General features: G+C 49.1%; 1 protein-coding gene across 1 annotated transcript; it reads right to left on the bottom strand.

The window, feature by feature from the left end:
• Positions 1 to 1,253: 1,253 nt before the first annotated feature.
• On the bottom strand, positions 1,254 to 16,417 carry LOC311530270 (E3 ubiquitin-protein ligase TRIM21-like; the record flags this gene model as incomplete). Its single annotated transcript, XM_084646728.1, has 6 exons — positions 1,254 to 1,993; positions 6,104 to 6,204; positions 6,300 to 6,322; positions 10,151 to 10,381; positions 11,989 to 12,084; positions 16,139 to 16,417. 6 exons carry the CDS (start codon positions 16,415 to 16,417, stop codon positions 1,434 to 1,436), a joined length of 1,290 nt encoding a protein of 429 aa, XP_084502854.1. The 3' UTR covers positions 1,254 to 1,433.
• Positions 16,418 to 17,225: the final 808 nt, after the last annotated feature.

Below are 17,225 nucleotides of genomic sequence, written 5' to 3' on the forward strand. Positions count from 1 at the left end.
AGAAGTTCTAGGAATATCATTATATAATCTTATGTGAGTTCATTGAAATATTTGGTTAATTAATTCTGTGTCATCATTTTTTCACCTATTACTTTGCAAAGTTGCAGTGTGAGTCCTGCAGGAGGTGGGTGCATGTGCCCTGCCTTCCAGAGGGATCCAGTCAAGACAGTAAGGAGAGAGAGAGAGAGCAGCAGCACATGTGTGTACCTGTGATGTTTAGACTCATGTACATTGTAACTAAACAACCCCATCTGAAAAAATTATAATTATTTGGTTAGGATAAATATTTTGCATTTCTTGAAATGAAACTCTTTAAATACAAATGATGCCATTGAGAGAAGTTAATCTTTAATGGAGATTTCAGGGAAGAATCACAAAATAAATGTAAATAATTCTATTTCTAAAAATATGTTTAGATGCTTGTTTTGGAAATACTGTTGAAAAGGATATTAAAATATTCTTGTTACTGTACTGACATTTCCTAAATTGGAACAATTTTTTTTTAAAATTCTTTCTTTTGCTCCATATTTTACGTTGAGATTTCACAGGGGTAGAAATTCTGAGACGAGTGAATGATCCCTCTCCACCATCATCTGCTACACCTGGGCCAGGGGGTGGGGAAAGGTGAGGGGCAGCAAAAACCAGTAGCTGTCTGTCAGTATTTCTTACCAGTATTATCCTATGCTGGGAGCCATGTCACACACTGCACCAGAGGCAGGGGTGTGTGGAGCAAGGAAATGCAGGGGGGGCGGGGGAAATTACCTGGGATCCTTCCCATGAGTGGTGCCTGTACCCAGCCTGCTCACACAGCCCTGGGGCTGGGCTCTCACTCCCCTACCCCTGACCCCGCTAATGAATCCCCACTTCCCACCCCTCCTTCCATCGAGCTGGGACCAGCTCCCCCCACACTGCTGAGTCTGCAGCACAGAGCAGCCCCTGCAGCAGGGCCCCGGTTCTCTCACCTCTGCCCCCATGCTGCCCCCTATGGCCGTTTCACTCCCCTCCATGGGCAGAGACTCCCCCAGGGCAGGAAATGCCCCAGGCGCTCACTGGCCCCCTCACACTCACTGGGCCCCTCTCCTCACCGCTGTCATTTAGACCAGGGGATTGTCCCACATGTGGTCTGTCTCCCCACCCCCTCTAATTACATCCCTTCCACTTGTGATCTGGGCTCTTCCCTTCCTGATGCTTCAGGCCCCTTCCCACACCACCGTGCCACCCCTGACATTGCACCCATGCCTCTCTGCGCCTGCTTCCTGCACCCCCTTCTCATCCTCTCTCCCCTCCCCCAGCTCACAGGCCTGGTGCTGGGAACTGAGAGAGAAAGGGGTGGAGGGGGCAGGCAGATGATGCCCTTTAGACCATCCCCAGGAGAACAGACTTGGGGGCTGGTCAGCGCTGGGAGGGGCCAGTCTCTGCTACAGGTGTCACTGTCAGGGACAGAGATTCCCTCTGGCCTGAGCTGGGACCGGGCAGATGATCAGGGGAGCCGCGTTTTCACCCCCAGTGTTGAGACCAGGACAGAAAAAAGGGCAGAGCATCCTGGAGAAGGTGCCAGTGAAAGTGAAGAGATGGGACCTGTCAGTCACATTGTAAAAGGAGACCTCGCCCGCCTCATAGTCCAGGAAAATCCCCACCCGGCCGGGCCTGATGCTCACTGGGAGGAGGCTCAAGGGATCGGTAAGAGCCTCATATTTCTTACCCCTCAGCCACACAGCCCAGTATCCATCCTCAGGGGAGAGGAAGACCTTCCCCTTCCTGCTCACAGATTCCCTGCAAACCCCAAGAGCCCACTCAGGCTTGTCTCCCACCTCCACCTCCCAGTAACGCTTCCCGCCCTTGAACCCCTCAGAACCCAAGACATTGGGGCCTGTATCAAATCTCTCAGGCTTGTCGGGCAGATCCTGGCGTGTGTTTCCGAGTCTCACACGTTTCCGATCCTCAGACAGGACGAGGCTGGGATTTGCCGTGTCTGGATCCAGAGTCACCTCCACTGGGGAGAGAGTCACAGAGTCAGAACCGGGGGCAGGGGCTGGTCACTGGGATCAAAGAGAAATTAACCTGCGTCCAGTCCAATCGCTGAGGGGTGGGAGTGTTATTGCCTGAGGGGAGTCAGGGCCTGTCTGCCTGTGAGGAGACAATGAGGGGGAAAGGGCGGTGGGGGGGGGGGGGAGGGGAGAAGGTGCCAGTAGGCGCCGGGGTGGGGGGCAGGCTGATGCTGTAAGTGGAAAGGGGAGGGGCAGGTGACAGAAACAGAGGGGGTGGAGGGACACAGGGGAGGGGCAGAGGAAAGGAGCAGGCACAAGATGTGACGAAGCGGGACTGTTCTTAATGTTTCCTCTGAATATTGTGGGGGTACCTCAGTTTCCCCTATGCAGTTCTTAAGTATCTAGGTGGTGGGATAAAGGTGTATGATCGTTGCAGAGCCCTAGAGGGCAGGTGTGTGCAGGGGTTTGGACACAGAGAATGGCCGACACCCTGTTTCCTGGAAACTGATGGCCTGGGCCCTTCCCCCCTGCAAGGTGAGACCTAAAGGGTTGGAGAACAAAGGAATCAGGTGACCTCCTGGCCCGGGAAAGGGACAAAGCCCAGAGGAGGAGGGGCTGGAGAGAGTTTTCAGTTTGGGGCTGGCTGGGGACATGGAGTGAAGTGCAGACGTGGTTGTCTGGCTCACTGCCCCCCAAAATGGACCCGGCTGAGGGGTCCTGTTCTCTGCACCTACTAGCTCTGTTTTAGACCATGTTACTGTCGTCTAATAAACCTTCCGTTTTACTGGCTGACTAAGAGTCATGGCTGAGTGCGAAGTTGGGGTGCAGGACCTTCTGGCTTCCCCAGGAGCCCGCCTGGGCGGACTCGCTGTGGGCAGTGCACAGAGAGGCAGAGGATGCTGAATGCTCCGAGATCAGACCCAGGAAGGTGGCAGTTGTGTGAGCTGTGTGTCCTGAAGACAGTCTGCTCACAGAAAGGTGACTTCCCCAGAGTCCTGGCTGGCTTCGTAGGGAGCAGTTCCAGAGCATCACCCGGGGACTCCGGGACACAAGGGCAGTGGGGGGCCAAGGGAAGAAATGGGCACGAGGAGGAGGCGGGGGTGTGTGAAGGGAAGAGCAGGTTCTAGGGTGCTGCAGAGGGTGAGCAGACAGGTGGGCACCTGAGGAAAAGGAGGGGATGGGAGAAGGCACAGGTGACAAGGGGACAAAGAGGGCTGAGGGGTAGGGCAGGTGCCAGAGGGGAATGAGGAGGCAAGGGGTGGGGCAGACCCCAGGGGGCAATAAGGGAGCAAGGGAAAGGTCAGTTATCAAGGGGGAGAGGGGCATGAGGGGTGGGTGCCAGGAAGACAGAGGTGGAGCGGGGGAAGGGGTAGACATCAAAAGGGATGGGGAGGGTTGAGCAGAGGGGCAGATGCAAGGAGGGGAGAGGGGAGAGAGGAGAGGGTGGGCACCAGGGGGCATGGTGGGAGTGGGGGAACAGGTGAGCACAGGGGGGTAGAAAGTGGGATATGGAGAAGGGCCGGCCCTAGAGGGGCAGAGAGGTGTGGAGATGTGGGCACCAGTGGGGCAGAGATGGGATGAGGGGAAGGGCTTGGACCAGGGGACCCAAAGGGGGGCAAGGGAAGGGGCTTGCACCAGGCAGGCAGAGGGGGTGCCCAGGATGTGGTTCCAGGGGGTGGCAGGAGGCTGGCCCCTTCCTAAATGAAGAACCAAGGAGAAAGGCTCAGGATCATGACAGGCTCAGAGCTCAGCCATGCCCAGGCCCAAGGGCATAGGTGCCAACTTCCTCTGTTCCTGGGGGGTGCCTGACCCCCGCTCCACTCCAGGCCCTGCCCCCACTCCACCCTTTCCCCCAAGCTCTCACCCCTGCCCTGCCTCTTCCTGCCCCCAGTCCGCCCCCTCTGCCCACCTCTTCCCACCCCTGCTCCTCCTCCTCCTCCCACCCAGCACCTCCTGCACACCACCAGCTGAACAGCTGATCACGGTGGGTGGGAGGGGCTGGGGAGAAGGGGTAGATGCTGATCCGTGGGGCTGCCGATGGGTGCTGAGCACCCTCTATTTTTTCCCCATGGGTGCTCCAGCCCCGGAGCACTTACGGAGTCGGTGCATATGCCCCAGGAGGCTCATCTTGGTGCGTGGGCGGGAGGGACAAGGGGCTCAGGTCACACGAGAATATTCTGGAGCAGTGAGGGATCCTGTGGGGGGCAGTTGATGCTGCTGCCACTTGCTCACAGTCCCGTGTTCCTGGCACTACTTCAGGTGCCACTTTTAATGCCCCCGCCATGATGGGCAGCCCGGTGTGATGGATGGGATGGGGAGCAGCAGGCCCCCCTCTAAGGCAACAGCTGTAACACCTCCTTAGCAGTAGCCCAAGAGAATAACAATGTTATTGAGGGTTCCACTTCACCACTTTCATGCATAGAACCAAGGCACTTCCCAGAAAGAGAAACCGCACTCAGAACGGTGACATCTGCTGAATTGGACAGGGGAGCATCAAACCACCCAATCCCTGAACACAAGGGCATGCCCAGAGGAGGGTTCTGAAGGGAAGCAAATCTTAATGTGCACATCCCGGGCAGCACGTTCACAGCTCCAGCATGTGCAGTGGCATACTCCCACCATTGCACTCCAGTGCAAATCCTTCACTCTGACCTCAGGCGTTCCTCCGCGCCAATATCCCGTCTCCCTCCTTCCCGCCTCAGTTACACGGATGAAGGGGAAGGCAAAAGAAGAACTGGTTAAATAAAAAGCTAACTCTTTTTTTGTTGTTTCCTTCTTTCAAAAGTTTTCAGTGAAAACATGGACAACTTTTTCTCAGGTTTTGTTTAACTGAAAAAACAAAAAATCTGGTAAAAATGAAAAAAATCAAGTGACACTCAGAATAGACCCAGGCTCCAAGTCACTTATTTCTCCTGCACTGGGAAGCCAACCTGCAATGCTCTGCGATCTGCTATCGCCTGGCAGGGGGACGACACTCACGGCAGAACAGGACATTGGTGTTGGAAGAAGGGGCGTAGCATTTTTGACCAGCTGTAGTGAAAAGTCTCAGAGCTGGACCATTTAGCTGGGGTGGCTCCTCCCCGGACCCCTCTGTGGTGTCTGGGGTTCTCCTCAGGCCAGGGGAAAGGAGAGGGGACAGGCAGGGGTGACCCTTGGCTCAGGCTAGCTGGCACTGGCCTCTCACATCCTGTCTCCAGGGGCAGGCAGGGGCTGCCAGGAAAGCGGAACTGCAGCAGTCAGCTGGTGTTGTAGGCAGGAGTCTGAGCAGCCTGTTTATTCCAGTACTGCAGGCAGCTGCCACAGGCTGCTGCCTATTCTTGCTGGGAGTGCCAGGCCTGGGACAATGCCCCCAGCTGTTCCACTCCTGACAGCCACTTATATGGCACATGTTGGTGACTTTGAGATGTCTTGTCAATGCTGAATATTGCAACGGTTACAGCTTCTATAGGAGCCAGGAGTGGCCAGTGCCTGGGGCAACAAACTAGGAGACCTTCGTTCTGTTCCTGGCTCTGGTCTGACCTTGGGCATGTCTTTGTGCCTCAGTTTCCCCTCTGGAACGCTGGGACAATGAAAACTTCCTCCTTGGAAAGCACTTTGCAAGTTGTGGCTGAATAACTCCATATAAGAGCCAAGTGTTGTTCCCTTTCTGAATTATATGTAATGCTAACAGTTCACAGCCCCTGGGGACCGAGCAGTGATTGGATTTTTACCAGCAATGCAGATGTGCTGGAACTAGAGGTGCTGGGGGTGTGGCAGGAACCCCTGGCTTGAAGTGGTTTCCATCATATACAGGGTGTATAGCTTGGTTCAATGACTCTGAGCACCCCCACTGTACAAATTGTTCCAATGTCACTGCAGGAGTTGGTACATTTACTTCACAGGCTTTTCCAGTGTTAAATCATCAAAGGCAGAGTCCCTGAATGTAAGTGCCCCTTTTCCATAGGGGGCCCGGTATTAACGCATTGGCCTCTCTGTATCATAGCACTTTTAGTACCTTTGGCTGGAAGAGCCCAGAGGAACCTGGCACTTGGCTTTAGGAATGGGGAAACATGGGTGCTTTTCAGGTTGCAGATAGGAAAACCTACAGAGCCCCTGCTGCGTTAGTGTTAACTTACCTGTGAATTCCCTCAGCACTTCCATCATGCCGGGGACTCTGTATGCATCCTTCAGTTCAGCAGCACTGAGCTCTGGTCCCTGCAGCCTCATCTGCTCACTCCTACGGAGAACACAGTCCAGTTATCGACGCTCAGCACAGGCACCCGTGCAATGGGCTTGATAGAAATTGATGGTGAACTGAACATGGAATCTCACCTGGCCAGTGTGCCCTTTACATCCTACGGAGACAGTAAATAAGGAAGTGTTAGTGTTGTACTGTTCAGCTGTTAGAAGAATAGAATCATAGGACGGGAAGGGATCTCAAGCGGCCATCTAGTCCAATCCCCTGCACTCATGGCAGGACCAAGCACCATCTAGACCACCCCTGACAGGTGTTTGTCTAACCTGCTCTTAAAAATCTCCAATAATGAAGATTCCACAACCTCCCTTGGCAATTTATTCCAGTGTTTAGCTACCCAGACAGTTAGAAAGTTTTTCTTAATGTCCACCCTAAACCTCCCTTGCTGCAATTTAAGCCCATAGCATCTTGTCCTATTCTCAGAGGTTAAGGCGAATAATTTTTCTCCCTCCTCCTTGTAACAACCTTTTAGGTACTTGAAAACTGTTCTCATGTCCCCTCTCAGTCTTCTCTTCTCCAGACTAAACAAACCCAGTTCTTTCAATCTTCACTCAGAGGTCATGTTTTCTAAACCTTTAATCATTTTTGTTGCTCTTTTCTGGACTTTTTCCAATTTGTCCACATCTTTCCTGAAATGTGGTGCCCAGAACTGGACACAATACTCCAGTTGAGGCCTAATCAGCGTGGAGTAAAGTGGAAGAATTACTTTTCGTTTCTTACTTACAACACTCCTGGTAATACATCCCAGAATGATGTTTGCTTTTTTTGCAACAGTGTTACACTGTTGACTCATATTTAACTTGTGGTCCACTCCTTCCTAGGCAGTCATGTCTCATTTTGTATGTGTGCAACCGATTGTTCCTTCCTAAGTGGAGTACCTTGCATTTGTCCTTATTGAATTTCATCCTATTTAGCTCAGACCTTTTCTCCAGTTTGCCCAGATCATTTTCAATTTTAATCCTATCCTCCAAAGCACTTGCAACCCCTCCCAGCTTGCTATCATCTGTACTTTCTATGCCATTATCTAAATCATTGATAAAGATATTGAACAGAACCCAAAACTGATCCTTGTGGAACCCTACTCTTTATGCCCTTCCAGCATGACTGTGAACCACTGATAAATTGAAATGGTTATCAAACCAGTTATGCACCCACCTTATAGTCACTCCACCTAGGTTGTATTTCACTAGTTTGTTAATGAGAAGGTCATGCAAGACTATAACAAAAGTCTTACTAAAGTCTAGATATACCACATCTACCGCTTCCCCCATCCACAAGGCTTGTTACCCTGTTAAAGAAAGCTATCAGGTTGGTTTGACACTATTTGTTCTTGACAAATCCATGCTGACTGTTACTTATCAACTTATTATCTTCTAGATGTTTGCAAATTGATTCCTTAATTATTTGCTCCATTATCTTTCCAGGTACAGAAGTTAAGCTGACTGGTTTGTAAGTCCCTGTGTTGTCTTTATTTCCCTTTTTATACATTGGCACTGTATTTGCCCTTTTGCAGTCTTCTGGAATGTCTCCCATCTTCTATGACTTCTCAAAGATAATAGCTAATGGCTCAGATATCTACTCAGTAAGCTCCTTGAGTATTCTAGGATGCATTTCATCAGGCCCTCGTGACTTGAAGATATCTAACTTGTCTATTTAATTTTTAACTTGTTCTTTCCCTATTTTAGCTTCTGATCCTACCTCATTTTCTCTGGCATTCACTATGTTAGATGTCCAATCACCACCAACCTTCTTGGTGAAAACCGAAACAAAGAAGTCATTAAGCACCTCTGCCATTTCCACATTTTCTGTTATTGTTTTTCCCTCTTCATTGAGTAATGGGCCTACCCTGTCCTTAGTCTTCCTCTTGCTTCTAATGTATTTGTAGAATGTTTTCTTGTTACCCTTTATGTCTCTAGCTAAATTGATCTCGTTTTGTGCCTTGGCCTTTCTAATTTTGTCCCTACATACTTGTGTTATTTGTTTATATTCATCCTTTGTAATTGGACCTAGTTTCCCCTTTTTGTAGGACTCTTTTTAGATTTTTAGATCATTGAAGATCTCCTGGTTAAGCCAGCATGGTCTCTTGCCATACTTCCTATCTTTCCTATGCAGTGGGATAGTTTGCTCTTGAGTCCTTCATAATGTCTCTTTGAAAAACTTCCAACTGTCTTCAGTTGTTTTTCCTCTTAGACTTGCTTCCCATGGGGTCTTACCTACCAACTCCCTGAGTTTGCTAAAGTCTGCCTTCTTGAAATCCATTGTCTTTATTGTGCTGGTCTCCCTCCTACTATTCCTTAGAATCATGAACTCTTGTCATGTCATGATCACTTCCACCCAAGCTGCCTTCCACTTTCAAATTCTCAATCAGTTCCTCCCTGTTTGTGAAAATCAAATCTAGAACAGCCTCCCACTTAGTAGCTTTCTCCACCTTCTGAAATAAAAAATGGTCTCCAATACATTCCAAGAACTTGTTGGATAATCTGTGCCCTGCTGTGTTGTTTTCCCAACAGATGTCTGGGTAGCTGAAGTCCCCCATCACCACCAAGTCCTGTGCTTTGGATGATTTTGTTAGTTGTTTAAAAAAATGCCTCATCCATCTCTTCTTCCTGGTTAAGTGGTCTGTAGTAGACCCCTACCATGACATCTCCCTTGTTCACAGAACGGCTTGTTAATTTTCTCTGTTCCCTGAGACTTTGCAGAAAACACCTGCTGCTCTGAGTTACATTGAGATTTGTAATAATTAGGTAATAATAACTGAATGGTGTATGATTGCAATGGTGCTCATGCACAACGCCAGCCCCAGAGAAGTGCAGACAGATGCATGACTCATCAGTCACTAATGGTACTGTGGGGTGCACTGGGTCACTAAATAGTGTATTAACTATTTGAAAACAACAATAAGAGAAATTTAATTTTCACAAAAATATTCTGCAGATTTTCCAGCTACTGTGCTGAGCTGCCAAAATAAATCACAAGATTAGAAAAAGCCACTGTCTAAATCATGCTTATACAGGTGTTAAATAGCAACTGTAGTGCAAAAAGTGATGGTAAAACTGGCCTCTAGAGGCTGCAAATACTGGATAAAATGTGCTGACCTTACTGTGAAAATGTGTCTTCTAACTGCCCTACCAATAACAAAGTTCCGCTCTGCTGACTGGTGGAAAGAGAGAACTTTATCTTGATGCCTACACTTGATGATGTTGGGAGGTGCTCTGATACCATGGTGATGGGCACCACGTAAGAACCTAGGAATGTTGATTGGCTAATCTTTTAGGGCAAGGGTAGTCAATTATTGTTTGTAAAGGTCCAAATTTCTTGGTCAAAGGTCCAGACTCCAGAGAGAATAACCAAAATAAATAAATAAAATAACAATAATGATAATAAGTAAATAAAATATTTCGGGGCTGTTCAAAAGCATCTGGCAGTCCAGATTTGGCCCACAGTCTGCCTATTGACTACCCCTGTTTTTAGGGGCGGGGCTGTGTCTTTCTGGGTACTGGAAGGCATCCAGCAGTTGGTGGGTGCTACCCTGATAGGAACATTAAAACCAGTCAATGGGAGCTAGGTGCCTAACTTATTTGATGCTTTTGAAAACCTCACAAGGTGCCAATCTGCATCGCTAGGCACCTACATACTTCTGAAAATCTGGCCCTAAGTCATTCTTCAAAATGAGATGTGGGCTCCTAAGTCACTTAGTGTTTTTGATCATTCTACCCTTAGGTCCCTAACTATAGGGAGCCAAATGTGAACATTTTGGCCTAAATATTGCTAATAATGGTGTGTAATACTATAAATCTGTGGCACTACGTAAATAAATAGTAAATCAGTAATAATAATGATAATGGGGGGGGGCGGGGGGGAGAACAGTCTGTATTTGTCTCCATGGATGTGGAAAATCGAAACTAAAGGGGAACTTTGTACAACTCACCTGCAGCAGCTCAGTGGCCAGTTGCTGGCACTTCTCCTCCATCTCTGAGATCAGCTGCTGAAGAGAGGAGCTTTGCTGGGCGAGTTTGGTTACATTCTCATTTAGTTTCTTCAGAGTCTCCCTCTCTTCCTCAGCCAGTCTCTGGAGAGAGAGTTTCTTTTCCTCATTCAGAAGTAGTTGTAGTTTCCCAAATTCAAACAAGATTCGCTGTTTCTGGCACTTTACTCTTTCCTTTAGTGAATAAAAATGAACAAACAAACCCATAAATATCAGCAGAATTATCAAGTGTAAGGCCATTTTGGGCGAAGTACATTAGATTTGAATGAACGTTCAGAGATTCATATTTTAAGGCCAGAAGGGACCATTGTGGTCATCTAGTCTGACCCCCTGCCTGGCACAGGACAGAAAATTACACCAAGGGGTTCCTGCATCAAACCCATAACTTCTGAGTAAATAGTCAGTAAAGCAGGGGGACCGGATTCTGCGTCTCCCACTTCCTAGGTGGATACCCCAACAGCTGGGCTATAGACCCATTCTCTTTTACACTCTGGCCCAGTGACTGTATAAGTATTTACACACAGTGGAACAATTTCAACAGAAGAGACTTGCCTTCCCCCAACTCTGCCCACAACTCTCTTGAGAAGTGTGAGATTCCCCTGTTCCAATCCTTTCTGCCCCTCAGGCCAAGGGGAAAATCTCCCACATCCCACGTGAATGCTCTAACCACTGGGCTAAAAGTTATAAGAGAGGCACCATCCTACCCCCATTCATTGTACAGGGAGCTGAGGCCCCCAAGCCACTGATTTTCCAGGTGTCTTAAGCTTTGGTTTTGTAACACCTAAGTCCCTTTGTGGATCTGGGCCAGAGTCACCTTCAAGTAACAATTACATCCTTAACTCTGCCCCCACTTGAGACAACCAACCCAAAACTCATATTTGGGAAAAAGCAACCTCCACTACCCATCCTTTCATTACACTAGATATTCATCAGGAAATGGAAAATGTCCATAAAAGGAAAGATGGGAAAGAATTAGCATCTAAAAAACAGATCATCATATGGTGTTGGGGATGCAGTCTCCAGAATCCCTTGATCAAATGCCCCTAAATTTGCCCCATGTATTCTGCACTGGTCCCTCAACAAACAACAATTTTCAAACCAATCTGAGCATGCCTGGGGATTGTAGAGCACTTTGAATGTCAGCTTTAAACTGAAATGGTGTTTCAGCCTTAAGTATGGTGCAGTAACACTGACTCTAAACGTGTATAACTCCACTAGACTTACTAGGGCTGATTCCCCTCTCATTGACCCAGTGTAAATCAGGAGTAACCCTATCCATGCTAATGGGGCTATAGCAGTGTAAAGCTGGTGTGAGCGAGAGCAGGGCTACCCCAGTGAGCAGGGTCAGTGTAAAATTGACCAAATCAGAACAGCGGCATTTTACACAGATTTGGCCCTGCTGTAAATGCTGACACAAGGGGTGAGACAGGGAAGAGTCTGGCCCTCTGCCTTCCTACTGGCCTTGATCCAGAAGGGGCTTCTGCAATAGAAATACAGATGAATAAAATATGGATTTATCTGGGCCTCATTTGCATTTTGAGTCAGGGTAAATCAATGTATTATTGTTAAGTGCCATGTAGATCTGCTAATTTTGCACTTCCATTACCCTCCATATTCCTCAGGCCAAACATTTTCAGGAATTAAAGTCTGATTATAATAATAAACAGGGTTTATTTGTTTTAATGCTATGCTCGTGTTGTCTATTTTTATCGAGAGTCTCTCGTAAATTCTTTAAAACACCTAAATGAAATGAGAGATTAAACCAAACCGCAGACACTTACTTTCCACTCTTTTGGTTTATTTTGCTCTCTGGATTCCAGCTTTGAAATCTCTTCTCTCGCTTTCTTCAGAAGCTCAATGTCGTTGTGGAGTTTCACCTGTGGGGAAAACGATGCCTGGAGAATTCTGCTGCACTGAGTCAGAGCCCTGGGGATTCCTCACCCATGGGTGGAAGGAGGGGTTTGTGGCCAAGCACAAGCCAGCAGTGGAGGGACCTGGGTTCTGTCCCCAGCTCTGCCACAGACAGAGCTGATTTGAGTGACCCCGGGGCTCTCTGCAGAGCTGTTGTATTGGGTCCCCAAACTGCCAGATCCAAGATTCGGGGTGGTGATTTTCTGCTCACCTGCCATGCCTTGTGGGGCAATGAAGGGTTTGTGGAAGGGGCTCAGGGAGTAGTGGTGTCATATAAGGAAGAACCTGTTCAGCGCCCAGCGGGACACCCCCCGCCCCAGCTTGTCCTGATTGGCAGGAGGTGGGGGAGTGCCACTCAAACACAGAGAATTAACTCTGATCCCAGGGAGGGTTTGAGCCAATGAGCTGGGGGACCAGACTGGGAAATTCAGAAGGAAATCAAAGAAAGAAGGAAAGGGAAAGGCCTTGGGTGAGGGGCCAGAGGAAGCTGCTTGGCATGGGACAGGGAGCCTGAGTGTCTAGCCAGGCATGGGGGTGGGAAGGGAAGAGCTGTGTGCTGTGCCAGGGTGAGGGAATCTGTGTAACCCCTGCTAGAGAGCCTGACCTGGATCTGCTCCTGCTCTGTCTGGGTTAGAGAAACGTGTTGTGCTCTTGGTGCTTGTTCCAGGGGTTAACTCCACCCCCTAGGATGGAGGGATTGTGTTTGTATCAAGGTGTGTGGCTGGGACCCCTTCCCCAGCGCTGGGAACCCCACTGACAGACCTTGGGCTCCAGCCCACAGCACTGGAGCACGAGCATCACACTGGCTTTTAAACTGCTTCAGCCAGTTCGGCAGCTCTGTCTGCACCAACCCTGGATAAACAAACTCCTCATGTGGATCTTGGGCAGCTCACACAAGGCCTGCTCCCCTTAAACCCCGTGTATAAACTCCCAGTGGTGTCAGTGAGGGCAGAACTGGGCCCGTCCCCTCTCTGTGCCTTGGGTCCCTGTGTGCAAAGCAAGGTGAACAGGGCAGGGCTCTGTGGCTAGACCCACTGTCTGTGTGGGGTCTGCGAGCCCGGGATGGGAAGCCGCATGCTGTGTGCAAGTACAAAGCATTACTGTTGCTTTAATTTCTTGTAAGAGCAAGAGACCATGGGGGAGTGAAAACAATAGTCAGAAAGTTCATAGATGCCCTGCACGGGCTGGAGGGCTGCCAAGCAGAGTTTCAAGTCAGAGACGTTCTAATATGTTCAGTGGGTGAAATCCTGGTCTGATTGACATCAGTGGGGCCAGGATCCACAAAGGGACTTTGACATTGCGACACTCGGCATTGCAATGCCTAACTTTTAAGATCCTCAAATACCTTAGGAACAACACTGTGATCCACAAAGCCTGAGTTAGGGGCTACGCTCCCTGTACAATGCATGAGGAGAGACAGCACCTTAGCCTGAGATCCACAAACCCCAGCATGCCGGGGTGGGAGCTGCCTAAGCTAGCAAATGAGAAGTGTTGATGAGAGATGCCCTAAATCCCCCGATTCAGGGAGATAGACACCTTACTCCAGGCTGCAGGGAGGCATCTATCTCTGCCAGTGACCCCCAGCCAAGAAGCCATCTCCTGGAGTCACGTGGTTGGACACCCAGGCTGTTTCTTGGGGGAATGAGCTATGAGTCTGCCTCACTCCACACAAAACAGCTGGAGGAGGAGAAGCCACCTGCTTTATAACTGTTAGTCTAGTGGTTGGCACACTCAGCTGGGATGTAAGAGACCCAGGTTCAATTCCCCCCTCTCTGCCTAATGATGAGAAAGGAGACACATCTGGTCATGGAAATTGTATGGCGGGCCATGAATGCTCAAAACACTGGGGATTGGGGTGTGGGAGGGAGTGAGGGCTCCGGCTGGGGGTGTGGGCTCTGGGGTGGGGCCAGAAATGAGGATGCAGAGGAGGCTCCGGGCTGGGGCTGGGTCAGGGGGTTGGGGTGTGTGTGTGTGTGATGATGGGTCCAGCTGAGGGTGCAGGCTCTGGGGTGGGACTGGGAATGAAGGATCGGGGTTTGGGGTGCAGGAGGGTGCTCCAGTCTGGGACCGAGGGGTTCGGAGGGCAGGAGGGGGATCAGGGCTGGGGCAGGGGGTTGGGGCATGGGAGAAGGTCAGGGGTGAAGGCTTCAGGTGATGTTTATCTCAAGCAGTTCCTGGAAGTAGTGAAATGTGCCCTCTTCGGCTCCTACCTGGAGGCATGGCCAGGCTGCTCTGTGCCCTGCCCCATCCGCAAGTGCCGCCCCTGCAGCTCCCGGAAGCAGCGGCATGTCCCCTCTCTGGCTCCTACGCAGACGTGCGGTGCTGGCCAGGTGGCTCTACGTGCTTCCCCATAGGTAGGTGCCGCCCCTGTATCTCCCATTGGCTGTGGTTCCTGGCCAATGGGATCTGCAGGAAAGTGTTGGGGGCGGGGGCAGCGTGCGTACCTCCCTGGCTGCCCCTACATGTAGGAGCTGGAGGGGGGATATGCTGCGGTTTCCGAGAGCCGTGCAGAGCCACAGCATGCATGGAGCAGGGAAAGCCCTTGACTCCGCTCCCTGTCTGGAGGGCCAGAGCGGGGCAAGCCCCAGGCCCCACTCCCCGGCACGAGCTCCAGGGCTGGATTAAAACGTCTGATGTGCTGGATGATGTCCCCACGAGCTGTAGTTTGCCCACCCCTGCTCTAACCACTGGGAATGTTTAAAGTAGGGCTCCCTCCATCTCTCCTGTTGAAGCTGTTCCACTTTGGGTAAATAAAGAGGCTCTTGATCGCGGTGACACCTAAAACTGGGTTTTAGGTTTCAATGTACCTTTGTGGATCCAGGATCCAGGTCTCGGAGTTTTCCATTGACTTCAATAGGGCCAGGATTTCACCCAGTGTATTTAGAAGACTCCTAGCTGTCATGGCTAAACTCCATGTAATTTTAAAATTAAATATAAGCTGAGTCAGAATGGGCTCTACCCTGACATCTGGTGGTGAGCTGTGGAAAAGGCCTTCAGGGGCTGATCTCGTTTGCATGGGCACACCCACCCTGCCTAGCATAATGGGACTGCTTGCCCAAATGGTCACTTTGGCTGCTGTGGGATCCCCAGTCTCTCTGTTATTGGGGCAGGAGTAATAAAGTGTTGTTATCCTGGTTATGTGACTCAAGGACAGTAGAACTGTACTTGGCATTTTATGACAGAGGGACTCGCCCTCACCTAAGTAGCGCTTGTTAGGCAAGGGACATGGGTTCCAAAACCCTCTGAATTGAGAGAGAGAGAGGTTGGAGAGTTGGGGTTGGTCCTATGTGACTTCTTTACAGTGTAATGATAGGGCTAATTTTGACTCCCTTAGAAGTCTTGTTACATGCTGCAGAACTGAAATTAGATCTGAACTTTAGACCTACTCTAGGCTAGTGGTGTACCAGTACTGAGGCTCCCCTACTAGCAGCTGAAATCACTAAAGAGCTGCAGTTATTAAGAGCTAAAATCACCGAAAGCTGTGTTAAGGGGGGGGCTGAAGACATATTGGTGAGTGGCTAGTAGAGGGGAGTGGCTCACAGTAAAGATTGCAGCAGAACTCCATTGTGGGGCTGCACTGACCAGGGACAGAAATTGTAGGAGGGGGAGACTTTTGGGTTGCTGGACTCAAGAACCAAAGGGAAAGGACCCAGCCCAATCTGCTTGGGGGTGGGTCTTCTGGTTCATGGTTTGTGTTTATGAACCCTAGTTGTGGTGTTTTCCCAATTTAATGCTGAGTTGTTTACCTCATGTCGTTAAAGATTTTTGCTATACCGAGACTCTGTGCTTGTGAGAGGGGAAGTATTGCCTCTTTGAGGTGCCCAGCTCTGTGTGTGTAATTTTCCCAGGTCAATGGGTGAAGGCTCCAGCCGGTTTTGCATGGTATTGTTGAAAGGGAACCCCTGTGTACTGAACCCAGCCCTTGCTGCTGTCAATTTGGCCTGGCAGAGGGGTTACATAAACTTACCCTGCAGTGACTTAATTTCTCCTGACTATTTAGAAATAAATAATGTTTCCTACCTTGTATTGCTGTGCAGCCTTCTCGATGGGCACCAGTGTGTGAGTTCTGTGCTCCTGGATTTTATCACAAACCAGACAAATCACCTTATCATCATTTTCACAGAACAGCTTCTCTTTGTCCTTGTGTTGCCTGCAGACTATCTGCTTTTTTAGGTCTTCAGATTTTATCCCTAATTGCTGAATATTTTCCACTATGTTGGCAAGCTGCCTGTTGGTCTGGAAATTCTCTTTCTTGATATTTTTCCTGCATTGTGGACAGAAAACTCCCTCTGTTTCCATTTTCCTTTGTTCATAGTGCTCTGTGATACAAACTCGGCAGAAGTTGTGTTCACAGTCTATGCTCACTGGATCCTTGAAGTAACCCAGACAGATGGGACAGACCACTTCGTCCAGTAGCTTCCTCAAAGAATGGGCAGAGGCCATGGCTGTGGGAATGTAAGTGTTTCAGTGATCAGTTTCATTTCCTGACTTATACCCTAACTGCAAATTAGATGACATTTTAACAGTGAGGGTAGTAAACCATTGGAACAGCTTCTTAAGGGAAATGGCAGCATTTGTCATCAAGTCTTTAAACTGTCATTAGATGCATTTCTAAAATATTTGCTGTACACTGAACCTAATGTTAAGGAAAAGTTAACATATGTGACTCCATTTTGGTCGGAGGGGGGGCCCACCATTGTCTAGAAGCAAGCACATTATGTACCAGGAGGAGTGTTCCTTAGATACTGCATTTTTGTGAAACACTTTTTCTTGTTTTTAGCTTGCCTTGACTTCCGGTATTTGTTTTTTGTTTGTTTTTAACTTTTTGGCCTTTAATGTGGAGCCTTCTATTTTAATAATAAAAGTTACTAATGCATTGCTTTAGGACCATGCTGTGTAATTAACATACTAGTTTAGCATGAGGAATGCACCTAGCAGGAATAGATGGTAAATAAGAAAAGGGTTTGTTTATTGGCTAAGGTTTCTGATGCACAAGGGCATCATGCTTTGCTGAAAGGTATATAACCTTTGTATAATCTGCATTTGGGGTCCCTTCCTGACTAGCAGAGGGGCACCACGCTCAAGCGTAATAAACTTAGTATTTTTT

The sequence above is a fragment of the Lepidochelys olivacea genome (genome assembly GCF_965140295.1).
Source record: "Lepidochelys olivacea isolate rLepOli2 genome assembly, chromosome: 14".
In the NCBI taxonomy this organism is placed as follows: domain Eukaryota; kingdom Metazoa; phylum Chordata; order Testudines; family Cheloniidae; genus Lepidochelys; species Lepidochelys olivacea.